General features: G+C 31.9%; 1 protein-coding gene across 1 annotated transcript; it reads left to right on the top strand.

Moving 5' to 3' along the window:
- The first annotated feature begins 1,313 nt into the window (after positions 1 to 1,313).
- On the top strand, positions 1,314 to 10,955 carry DAZL (deleted in azoospermia like). Its single transcript, XM_028099083.1, has 11 exons — positions 1,314 to 1,337; positions 1,735 to 1,881; positions 2,160 to 2,251; positions 2,806 to 2,857; positions 3,283 to 3,346; positions 3,437 to 3,576; positions 4,977 to 5,048; positions 5,790 to 5,840; positions 6,950 to 7,063; positions 8,195 to 8,293; positions 10,902 to 10,955. Exons 1-11 carry the CDS (start codon positions 1,314 to 1,316, stop codon positions 10,953 to 10,955), a joined length of 909 nt encoding a protein of 302 aa, XP_027954884.1.
- The last annotated feature ends 1,523 nt before the right edge of the window (positions 10,956 to 12,478 follow it).

The raw sequence follows: 12,478 nt of genomic DNA, 5'->3' as shown, positions 1-12,478 counted from the left end.
TGGACCTGTACAATTCAAATCCATGTTTTCAAGGGTCAATTGTATATATACAAATTAATAGAGAAAAACTAAAACACATTTGGTGATTGGACAGTTTTGATTTCATCTCTAATTAGTATAACAATTTGTAGAATCTTATATTTACCAGTAACTTCTAGGCATCTAACAAAAGAGAAACTTTACCTACTTTAGTATTGTTACTAATTTCTATAAAAAGTACTGTGCTTGCCTTTTAAAAAACATGTGTTGGTTGGTTTTTTGACCTTGTTTTTCTCTGTGAGAGGAAGTATAATAGGTTTATCTCTCTTGCAGCCTTTTGTATTTCCCTCTTGGAATCAATAAGGATAAATGAACTTCATAAATGAACTCCAAATAACTTCATAGTTCCTTGAAGTTCCAGTTGAAATTAGTTGTTAATTAATAAAGCATCTACAAAATAAATAGTAAAATCAGGAAAGAAACTTTTTAACCTATTGAAAATAAATTCAAGTAACAGGACACTAACTTATTTTGGCATACCACATTATACTTTACAAAATGAATTCACAGATGTTATCTGACTTCATTCTCAAGGCAATTTTCCCAGATACAAACAGCTGCTAAGTAAGTGGCTTATAATCTAGTAAGGGACGTGAACCTAGATCTCCTGACTAAATCAATTTTTGTTTCACTCTGCTATACTACTTTTCCAACATAAATATTACCAGTAAATTTTGATTCAGAAAAATTTACATTAATATTAGTATGGAAAGACTAGAGTTCTGAATCAGAATCCAGAAAAATAATGAGTTTCATGTGTGGGTCTCTTTATTTGAAAATATAGTATCATTTATTTCTATCAGTCTACTGTGAAAATTAGAATTATCAGTGGGACTGATTTGGTGTTATTGAAGAAGAAAATGTTATTTCAAAAGATGCTTTGAACACCCTAACACTAGAGGAAAAGATTATGAGCCTTTTTTAGCAGGAGCTATGATATGTGAGCAAATAATGTTTTCATGACCATTTCGAAAGTAAATGCATACTAATACATGGAGTATTTAATTATAAAATCCATGTTAATTTTGATAACTTAGAAAGGGGAGGCAAAACAAATTGGTTTAAATCTTTGATGTGTGTTTTTGATGCAGATTTTTTAAAAGTTCATTTATATTTTTCAAAGATTTCCCATGCTTTTTAATAAGGTACTCAGTAAAGTGAAAATTTGCTTACTGGCATACAACAGGATGACTTTAATAACTATTTTTACAAATTTGAACTTTCCAGTTCACAAACTCAGTATAAAGTCAGTATTCTACTTTATGTAAGAGATGATGAGCAACACTGGTTTTAAGAAGGTACTATATTGTTTTGTTAAAATCTCATGCCGATCTATTCTTATTTTTATTTTTTTAATTTTTCTTTATTTTATTTTATTATTTTTGAGAGAGAGAGTGGGGTTAGGAAGGGGGAGAGAGAGAGAATCTTAATAAGCAGGCTCCACACCCAGCAAGGAGCTGACATGGGGCTCTGTCTCACGACCCTGAGATCATGACCTTAACGGATTAAGCAACCCAGGTGCTCCAGTCTGATTATTTTTAATCTTAAGCCTGAACTGAGCTGTATTGTTGGCCAATTTACTATGAAAGTAATTTTTATGAAAAGATTTTGTATTTTAAATACAAAGATTTATTTCATATCATGTATGGTTTTTGCCTGAATGTCTAGTGATGATATCTACTTTACAAATTACAGTCTGCTGCAAATCCTGAGACTCCAAACTCAACCATCTCCAGAGAGGCCAGCACTCAATCCTCATCAGCTACAACCAGCCAAGGCTATGTTTTACCAGAAGGCAAAATCATGCCAAACACCATTTTCGTTGGTGGAATTGATGTTAGGGTATTGTATTCCTATTTCATTTATTTAAAAAAAATATTTAGTGAATAATGGGGTTTGAGCCCTGTTGTAAACATAAAGTTTTTTGGAATTTCGTGCAGGTTTGGAATTGATTTTATGTTTAATAACCTATAGAGACTAAAAGTATCTTTGACAAAGATCTATGGGTGGTTTGGGGATACTTAGGGGAGATATTTCCACATCTTCAAATCTTCTTTATAGTATAATTGAAAATTTTGAATGCTGAATTTTTACTCTTAAAGTCAAATTCTTCTCCATAGATGGATGAAACCGAAATTAGAAGTTTCTTTGCTAGATATGGTTCAGTAAAAGAAGTGAAGATAATCACGGATCGAACTGGTGTGTCCAAAGGGTGAGTAAAACACGTTCAGTATGAAGATAAAATAACTGAGCTATAGTATCTATATAGAGCAACATACAAGAATTCAAAATTTGTGTTCTTACACTTGTATAAATTTGTTGCTTTGTTCCTTTCATATAAGGGATAACAGTTTGTTGTCATCTCTTCTATTTAGTCATTTTCACAGTGTATGTAAATATTTTCCATCTTCATTTATTTTACTTAAGTGGATTAATAAGTTTTATCAAAGAGTTTTTTTCTTCATGTATTATACCGTATCTTAAATTTTAACCATCTCGTGTTAGATAATAAATTCAGGTTCATAGATATGAATTTTCTGTTAACAAATGATGTCCCACACTACATTAATCTTCACATATTCTGACGTAGATCAGGGGAAGAAAATAAAAAGCAGTAATATTTATAGAGGATCGATCATGTACATCTAACAAATATTTATCTCAGTATATTCTTCATTCTTTATCACTTCTGTCAATTATTTCATGGAATATTAGAAGTTTTGTACTGTTATGCTGGTGATTTTTATACATTATTTGTCTTTCTAGCTATGGATTTGTTTCATTTTATAATGATGTGGATGTGCAGAAGATAGTAGAAGTAAGTAATCTTATGGCAAAGTCTCTTACTTAGCTTAGTGATGCGATGTTTAGTGTTGTTTGAGTCCTGAATATATATAGCCTTGTATAAAATATAGAAATAAACTTCCTGTTTGAAATCCAAATCTAGAGTAATCTTATGTAACTTTTCAGACCTGTTTGTTTGTAATTGGACATCTGGCTTCATGAACTAGAGACAGGAAAGGTTTCAGACAGAGTGTAAAGGTTTTTGATCAAATTCCAAGACTCTATTCAACACTTGAGTGGTGAGGTTAAGATAGCTTCATGCTGATAAGTTTTGATTGGGTATGTTGTTACTATTGATCTTCTCTGATGGTAGAAATTTTAGAAGACCTGGGGTGTTTACCAAATTCTCGAAAGTAAAGACTGAATGTGATTGTAGTTTTCTTACTGTTTTATTTTCAGTCACAGATAAATTTCCATGGTAAAAAGCTGAAACTGGGACCTGCAATCAGGAAACAGAATTTATGTGAGTAAAGAGAAGAGTTGTTCTTTTTGACATGTATAACTTTTCAGAAAACTAAAAGTGGGCTTTGTTTTCATTTTATTCTTTAAAAAGGTGCTTATCATGTGCAGCCTCGTCCTTTGGTTTTTAATCCTCCTCCACCACCACAGTTTCAGAGTGTGTGGAGTAATCCAAACACTGAAACTTATATGCAGCCTCCAACCGTGATGAATCCTATAACTCAGTATGTTCAGGTAAGAATTACCTACATTCTTCTTCATTTTTCTTTTTTTAAATGGTATTGGAGATTTTATTGATGGGGGGTACCTTGAAAATAAGCCAGTCTCAGCTTTTACTCTCTGTGAAATAAGACGTTGTGGAATTTCCATAATAAGTGATAATACTCTCTGTTTGAATATTTTGAGTGATGGGAAGGAAATCTGTTACTTTTGTTAGAAATTGTTTGTTCTTAGTTTTGTTTCTATGCCAAGCTAAAATCTGTTTCTATATGGTTTGTAAACCTTTATCTTAGAATTGACCTCTGTAGCCACATAGAACGTACTCATCCATTTTCCCCACCACGTGGGAACTCCTAAAATATTTGAAGGCAGCTTTTCTTATGTGTTTGCCTGGTTTATTCTCTTAAGTTTGGCAATTCTAGTTATTCTTTATCTGCAGTGATTTTCAGATGCCTTCTTATACAGACTCCTGACTTCTGGGTGTATTCTGGTTCTAGAATGGATAGGTTTCTGAAGACAACTATATTTGTAAATTCTATGAGTTTCTGGCATATAATTTGTTTGGTCCTGGTTTCTTTAATATTTGAAATGGGATTTGGAATACTTACTATCTCCTATTGATGCTTGAATAACAGTGATTTTTTTTCTTTACTTTTTTCAGTTTAAAAGACATTGTAGGAAAAGAGAAATAGTAATGAAGTAGTTCTGTAGTGTCTCTCATTTGTTTACATTTCCCATCTATCTGAAATGTAGGGTATATATTTGTTATTTTTCTTGCTTTAAACATGGTTAGAAAATCCCTACTTGTTCCTAACACTTACTGTGAGGTATTACTTACTTTGGTCTATTCATGTATATATTACATAGACGATTTCAATCAATAAATATTGAAAGATGTAAGGCATTCTATTGTTTTTTTTTTCAGTTTTAGGTTAAATACGGTCTTTAACTTGTAGAAATGAAATACAGAAAGCCATAAAGTGTGTAGGAGGACTACACACTAACTACACATTACCCCAAAGGAATACAAAATCGCTTGAAAATGTATTAACAAAGAAATAACAGATGTATTAATATAACTTTAACATGGGAATCTATTCTAATAGAGCTTTATCACCAGAATAAGGAAGAAACTTCCTAGTGGGGATAAATATACATGTAAGATAAACATAGATGGACAAAGTCAGTCACTTCCTCATTTATCTCTTCCTCCTCCCCACCCAAAAGACTAACATTTGACAAAGAATTTTTCTTTATGAAGCCAATCACTCCCAATAGAATTCTGCATTTGTGTGTAGAAAAAATAAGATTTCTTTGTTTTCATATTTTGGTTGTATTAAGAATAATATAATACTTTTTTTAATTTTTAAGAATTTTCCTTGTTAATGCATTTTTTCTATAAACTTTATTCTTAGGCATATCCTCCTTATCCAAGTTCACCTGTTCAAGTCATCACTGGATATCAACTGCCTGTATATAATTATCAGGTAATTTAAGAGGGAACAACATGATTTACTTTGGAATATTATTGAGGCCTTTATTCATATAAATTTCTCTAATAGTTTGTTATTTAAACTAGTTGTGCTTAAAATAAGGAAAAAAAGTTAGAATTATAGGACCTTTAATTATTTAGAAAAAAAGGAACACTATTTTGACGGGAATATCCTTAACACAAAGTTTTCTCTTGTGCTGTCTTATAAGATGTGCTCCTCTTCTATATTTCAACATATATTCTTCCATCCTTGCTGTCTAATAGCTGAAATGTCCTGACTTTTACAAGTTTTTCTAGTGGGATAGGTCAAAATAAAATGATTACTCAATTCTTAGAGCATTGAATTCCAATTATATTTGGTAGTGTTTATTTTAGCTGACTACCACAAGGTAGTAGTTCTCTGAATTTCTCCCATAGATATGAGCATATCTGTAACCCATGACCGTTTTCTATGGTGATAAATTCAAAGAACTATTTTTTTTAATTTTTTCTGAAAGCCAACACAGAAAATTGAGAAAAAGTTAGGGTTTATATATGAAAGTAACAAACCCTCAGGTATTAGAAACATAAAGTACTTATTTCTTCCATTATGTTTCTTTTACTACAAGTTCAAGAATCCAGCTTGATAAATACCTCAACATTGTCTTTCGTGTTTGTGAAAATATATAGAAATGGTTAACTAATTGTGACTGCCTTTCTCTCTCTCTCTCTCTTTTTTAATTTTTTTATTTTTAAGATGCCACCACAGTGGCCTGCTGGAGAACAAAGGAGTTATGTTATACCCCCGGTAAGGTGAATTAGCCAAACATATACTTCCTTTTAGCCAAACATATACTTCCTTTTTTTATATGTGTATATATATATATATATATATATATACACATACATGTATATGTGTGTGTATATGTATATGTATTTATTATATTTGTGTATTCATTTATTCATTTATTTCTTCATTTATTTATGGAGAGGGAGAGAGAATGGAGGGGAGGGGCAGAGGGAGAGGGGAAGAGAAACTTAAGCAGGCTCCATGCCCAGTGCAGAGCCGGATGCGGGCCTTGGTCTCACAACCCCGAGATCATGACCCAAGCCAAAATCAAGAGTCGGACACTTAATGGACTGAGACACCCAGGCACCTCTTCCTTTTCCTTATTTTAAAATATTTTCTTATTTTAACTGTTAAATGTTTCTTGGCCTTTTGCCATCTCATGTATGCCTAGACATATTTTTAAATTCCCTTTCACATTATGTGTTGTTTTAGTAATTTCTTGTCAACCCAAGTATATTCTTCCATGTGAGAATCTGTGCTTTTCGTTTCTCAGATTGTTCTTACATGTTTAAGCCAGTGGCTGCTCTGCATATAATAGGTGCTAAATTACATATAATCCAAGAAAGCTAGTATTAATACCTATACTAATTCTAATTCAGTGAATTTGGAATTAGTACTGAAACTGTCTCTAGTTTTCTACCCATAAAAAAATCTGTTGAAGAGAAGCAAATGTTTCGCTGTTAATACTGTTATATAAGAAATAAAACAAAAGAGGCTGTTACCTCTGAAACTCTTGAGCCTTTACCTTTTATCAGGATTGGACCTTTGAATGATGTAACATGAGTTAAAATTCTCAGGCACTGGGAAATTCTCATTCTATTACTACATGTTGGAGTTTCTTAGAGCTCTTCTAATATGATTTTGTTGAAGTTTAGAAGACTTCTCAAATAAAAGACTGCCTTAGTGCATTTCAGCTATTCAGTTGAAAGTTTCTGAAATAATATAAATTGAACTTCAACACAATCCATATTTTAAATGCTCAGTATAAGCTCACCCATTTTGAAGAATAGATTGTTTAGAAATGTATCTAATGTACATCTCTTTAATTACACTTTTTCATAATGTAGGCTTATACTGCTGTTAACTACCACTGTAATGAAGTTGATCCAGGAGCTGAAGTTTTGCAAAGTGAATGTTCAGTTCATGAAGCTACTCCATCCTCAGGAAATGGCCCACAAAAGGCAAACATCTAATTTTGTTCATTGATATTTATATTTTCACAATTATTTTTTGAAGTTTTAATAATGGCCCTTTGAGATGCAAGCATCTTTTTTTCAAATTTAAATATGGAAGCCAAAAATTACAGAGCTTAAGTAACTAATAATTTGGCAGTTTTTATAAAAGTTGGTGAAATTTCAGGTACTCCCAAGCTTTCAGTATTTACATATAGTTTCTGATTCAGTAGTTTTCACTCTTAATATTTTCATTGTGTTTAAAACCATACTTTAATAACTATTAACATAATTTGGTAGAATACAGTAGACAGGTAGGTTTTCTCAAGAATCCTCTCTTCAAAAGAGAGATTCGTATGAATTATACCTATCTTTTTTTTTTTACCCGTTTAAACATTTACTTAGCTAAAGAATAATATACAGTTGTTCGTGGTATTCTCTCTATAACATTATATACAGTAGCTTCATAACAGTATATATAGCTCTCAAGAGTGGTGGAGTCACTAGTGATAACTGAAATAAGTGGAGTTGCTTCTTCTTTTTTAATCATTAGAACAAATTCCTTTACTAACAGTGTTGTCTTCAGTGCTCCTATGTTTTTCTTGAGTAGGTGGGAATGTGGAAGTAGTTGATGTAATGAGAATGTATGTAATAACATTGAAGGTTTCCCATTGGATTGTGTGAACTTTGTCCTTGTGTTTCTCAGTGGAAGAAAATGTTGAGAACTACTCAACTTAGAGTAAAAAAAAATCCTTGATTTGAGTGATGATTAGAATAGTTATAATTATCAGGTTTTATCTTGGATAGTTTTTCTTGGAATGTTTAAGTTCACTGTTTCTTATCTAGCAGGAAAAATTAAAGAGCCTTAAGCAAATATCTGAGGGTTTTACTAACTTGAGCTTTACAACCAGTACTCTATCACTAAGATTCTAAAATATTTTTAAAATTTGACAAAAAGTTACATATTAAGTGACATGTAATGAATTACATGAAAATGTAATAATATATTGTGAATTACATATATAGTATTTTATGGATTATATAAAAATTCTTTAGAAAAAAGTACATGTATTCAACTTTCTTTAAAAAGCTTGTTAAAGTGAGTAAAATACGGAAAATCTTTTTTTTTTTTCCTTTCAGAAATCTGTGGACAGAAGCATACAGACTGTGGTATCTTGTCTGTTTAATCCAGAGAACAGACTGAGAAACTCTATTGTTACTCAAGATGACTACTTCAAGGTATGAAAGGAATAGTATACAGGATAAAAAGCGTATTTGTCAGCTATGAAGCATCTATTTTTCTGTGGTATATACATTTGAGATTACATAGAGCATTTAATTGAACTCTTGGCATTTGTAACTCAGAAAACCTCTGTGAGTGAGTTTTACTTGGCTATTTTATGCTGCTCAAACCTTGATATAGTGTAGTTTGTCCTTAGGGAAGAAACCTTTAGCAGAAGCTTATAATTGAAAAGGTTGTGAAAGAAGAGAGTTGAAAGAGAATATTGGCTTGACCAAATGGAAAAAGAGGAAATTTTAGGTACACAAAGCAGAACATACCTTGGAGATACCTCAGGTTCAGTTTCATACCACTGTCATAGGGCGATTATGCAATAAAGTAAGTTAAATGAATTTTTTTGTTTCCCAGTACATATAAAAGTTATGTTTACACTGTACTGTAGTCTGTGAAGCGTGCAATAGCATTATATCTAAAGAAACAGTATATGTACCTTAATTAAAATACACGTTATTGCCAAAAACTGTCATCTGAGCTTTCAGCAAATCAGAATCACTGACCACAGATCACCATAACAAATAACAATAATAATGATAAAGTGTGAAATATTAAGAGAATTACCAAAATGTAACAGAGACACAAAGGGAGCAATTGTGTGGAGAAAATGGTGCCAGTAGACTTTCAAGTCACTCTAATGGGGGAGGAATATTGTACAAAGGAAAGTTTTTTTTTTTATAATAACAGGTTCATTGAGATGTAATCCACATACCATACAGTAAGCCCATTTAAAAAAAATTCCATTTTTTAGTGTATTCACAGAATTGCACAATCATGACCACAATCAATTTTAGAATGTTTTAATCACCCCTTAAGCCATTAACGGTCACTCTTTATTTCCCAAGTCCTCTACCCCTAGGGAACTACTAACCTACTTTTTTTTAATAAAGGTTTTCCTATTCTGTACACTTCATATAAATAGAATAATATAATATGTGACCTTTTGTGACTGGCTTCTTTCACTTAGCATAATGTTTTTAAGGTTCATCAATGTTACAGTGTGTATCAGTACTTCATTTCTTTTTATTTATGGATATACCACCCTTTGTTTATTGATTACTTGATAGACAATTTGGGTTGTTTCCACTTTCTAACTCTGATGAGTAATGCTGTGAACATTCATGGACAAGTTATTCTATGGACCTATGCTTTTATCTATATACCTGGGAATGGAATTGCTGAGTAATAGTAACTATGTTTAACCCTTTGAGAAATTGCTAGAATTTTTCCAAAATGACTACAGCATTTTATATTCAAAGGGAAGTTTTTAACCATTGTTTTGTGTCTTAAAACAGGGAAAGGAGAATAGCTTTTTTCTATCTATGAACGGACATGGGATGAAACTTACAGCCTTTTTAAAGGGTATACTAAGAACTTCTATTTAATGCAGAAGAGTAGAGCCATAACAGCATTAAGTTCTTACCATCTTCTCAACAGGAAGTAAAACACATTCATTTAAAGTTTTGACATTTGATCTCTTATTTCATTATACATAGACAGTATAATTTAAAAGGAAAGAACTAGGATTGTATGGCAGCCTCCCTTGCCCAAAGTTCTGAAGGTTAAATAGGTAGTACTTAAATGATTTGTTTGCAAAGCATAAAGTATCTCTAAACTTGAGTTTTCACCTGGTATTAGGCAAAAACCTTACTTGGAACCTTCAGTTTTCTGTTCTTCTGGGCTAGGAGTCAAAAGTTGGTAGTCTGAAGTTGTCTGGTATCTAGACCTACTTTGATTAGCCAGATGGTATTGTTGTTGTCCCGTCCTACCTGACTTGAGTTTGTGACCACTTTTCTGGGCTTTAACCTAAATAGGATATTATCCTGTTGACAGATTGCAAAATTTCCAGAAGCCACTCTTCTTTATATGACAACTGAATTTAATCTCTAGGAAAAGGGCACAGTTAAGCTCTTAGAGAAAAGAAAATACCATTGTGTTATTACTAGTTCACTCAGCTCCATTCCTTTTTGTAAGGCCTTACTTCCTAATTTCTGCACATCTGCAGGCAACATTAAGTGAAAGGAAATTTTACATAAATTTTTTATTTATCTCTCCATTTCCTGAAGAATGATATATCTTCATCACGGGTTAAGTATATGTCTTTAAATATGCCAAGATTTTTATTTTTTAACCTAAAAGCGTAGCATTTCAGTTTGAAGTGGAATGCTGTACTCAAGCTGTGATTTCTACCAGATGCACTCTGTTAGTAAAAACCGTACTTTTAAATATTACATATGTTTTCCACCAGCTGTCTTTGGGGGCATCACTGCCAAATCATTAATTAAGAATCTTCATGAAATGACACTGACTCCAAGTCTTCTGTTTCTGAGTTTACTGAGATTTCTTTTTAAATTGTCGAATAAAACTTGTCATTGGTACATTTGTTACCTTAAAGTTCAGGAATGCTTCCCAGAAAGGATCACTTTTCTCTTGTTATTTATAGTTTTTTTAAACCGAGAATAAATGCTTTAAGTATTTTGCAACTATCTTTGGTCATAGTGACAATACAAAATTTTCAATGAAGTAAAAAAGGACTATTTCTGTCTTTTCTAGGATAAAAGAGTACATCACTTTAGAAGAAGTCGAGCAGTGCTTAAATCTGTTTGATTCTTTCTGCTAACTTTCTAGTCTCATGGGAAGTTGCTGGTTTTGAATATTAAGAAGAGACTGAAAGTTTTCACTCTTATAGAAATTTAATTCTGAATTTTGATAACTCACACTCAGACTTTCTTACATAAGTTGTATTAGATTGCCTAGTTTTATTTTACATTGAAACTGTTCTTCATTAGATGTTTATTTAGAAACTAGTTCTGTGTTCAATATATAGTTGAAAGTAAAAAATAATTGAGACTGAAAGGGATAACTTTAACATTTATCTGTAAGGATTTTTTTTTAATTGAAATTGACATTTTAGGAGTTTAAAAGCAATTGCTGATTTTCAGGAAATTAGAAAACCTATTTTGAAAGGTCAGAATTTTGATAGTTTGAATTCAAGCATTTCACTTCTCCAACAGTATCTGTGAACAGCACAATATTTACAGTATTGTTCTTTACATTTATGATTTGTCTCAAAATTTACCACAAAAGCAGAGTTTTTAAAACTGTATTTTTAATCAGTGGAACTCAGTATTTGGTTAGCTTTATTGAAGTCTTCCTTGCTAAACCCAGTAAGAGATTCTAAACAAACAGTCCAATCAGTGGGTCTTACGTTTATTAGTTCAAAGTACTTGTCTTTTATCTAGAATCCACACATAGATATCCTATTTGATTGGGATGGTAATTAGGATAACTAAAATTCTGGGCCTAATTTTTTTAAAAAATTCAAAACAAACTAAACTAAGTACATAAGCTTCTCAGTGAGTTACCATTCTCCTTTTATCTTTTAATTTTTTTCCTTGAAATGCTAAACTCAATGGCTGTATCTTAAATTGTGCAAAATACTGGTATTAAAGAATCCTGAAACTTTTTTTTATGTCACTTAAAGGTTAATCAGAGTATCTGAAAGGAATTGTTTTTATAAAAAACATTAAAATATTAGTTATTTGTTAAAGAGCAAATAGATTTTATTTCTGCTTGTCAGCCTATTTCCTTTTTTTAAAGTAAAATATGTTTAGAAGAGTCAAAGTAGTTGTGGTGTTTTAAATCCACTAATGTTGCAAATATATCTCTAGAATATACTAGGACAGAGTTAATCATTTCTAGATTAGCTAGTCTCCTTGTTAGATGTTGTAAATTGTGACAGACAACTAGAGCCCTAGAGCCCCTTTGCTGTCCCTACAGTCTTGATTTTCCAGTCCTGTAGCACCATTCTTCGAGGAGGTTTGCTCCTCGAACAGGTGATGTAAAGATGATTAGTAGCAACATGAACAGTTTGAGGGCTAAGCCTTGAAAAGGTGGCAATAGGATAAAACCTTTCTAAGGAAAACACTGTATCAGCATCATTTGACCTGCCATGAAAATGAGTTTAAAGTGGCTTCCTGGCCTTTCTTTCATTGGTCCCTTCACTAAAAACATGGAGACTCCATTTAGCCCTAATGTAAGGCAGCTACCATGGGTCATATCATCAGTCCCCATGGTTGTCTTATAATCCCTAATAATTTTTAATCTGAATCTGAAGGGAAGAGTCTTTT

The sequence above is a fragment of the Eumetopias jubatus genome, unplaced genomic scaffold (genome assembly GCF_037043125.1).
Source record: "Eumetopias jubatus isolate StellerSeaLion01/CBP00866 unplaced genomic scaffold, mEumJub1_p1.0 scaffold_1, whole genome shotgun sequence".
In the NCBI taxonomy this organism is placed as follows: domain Eukaryota; kingdom Metazoa; phylum Chordata; class Mammalia; order Carnivora; family Otariidae; genus Eumetopias; species Eumetopias jubatus.
The sequence above is the reverse complement of the archived record's forward strand: the minus strand, read 5'-3'. Positions and strand labels throughout refer to the sequence as shown.

Coding starts and splice junctions, on each gene's coding strand:
- DAZL (XM_028099083.1), top strand. CDS start 1,314: ATGAGCAACACTGGTTTTAAGAAG. Junction 1,882..2,159: donor TTGGTGGAATTGATGTTAGG/GTATTGTATTCC, acceptor TCTTCTCCATAG/ATGGATGAAACCGAAATTAG. Junction 7,064..8,194: donor CAGGAAATGGCCCACAAAAG/GCAAACATCTAA, acceptor TTTTCCTTTCAG/AAATCTGTGGACAGAAGCAT.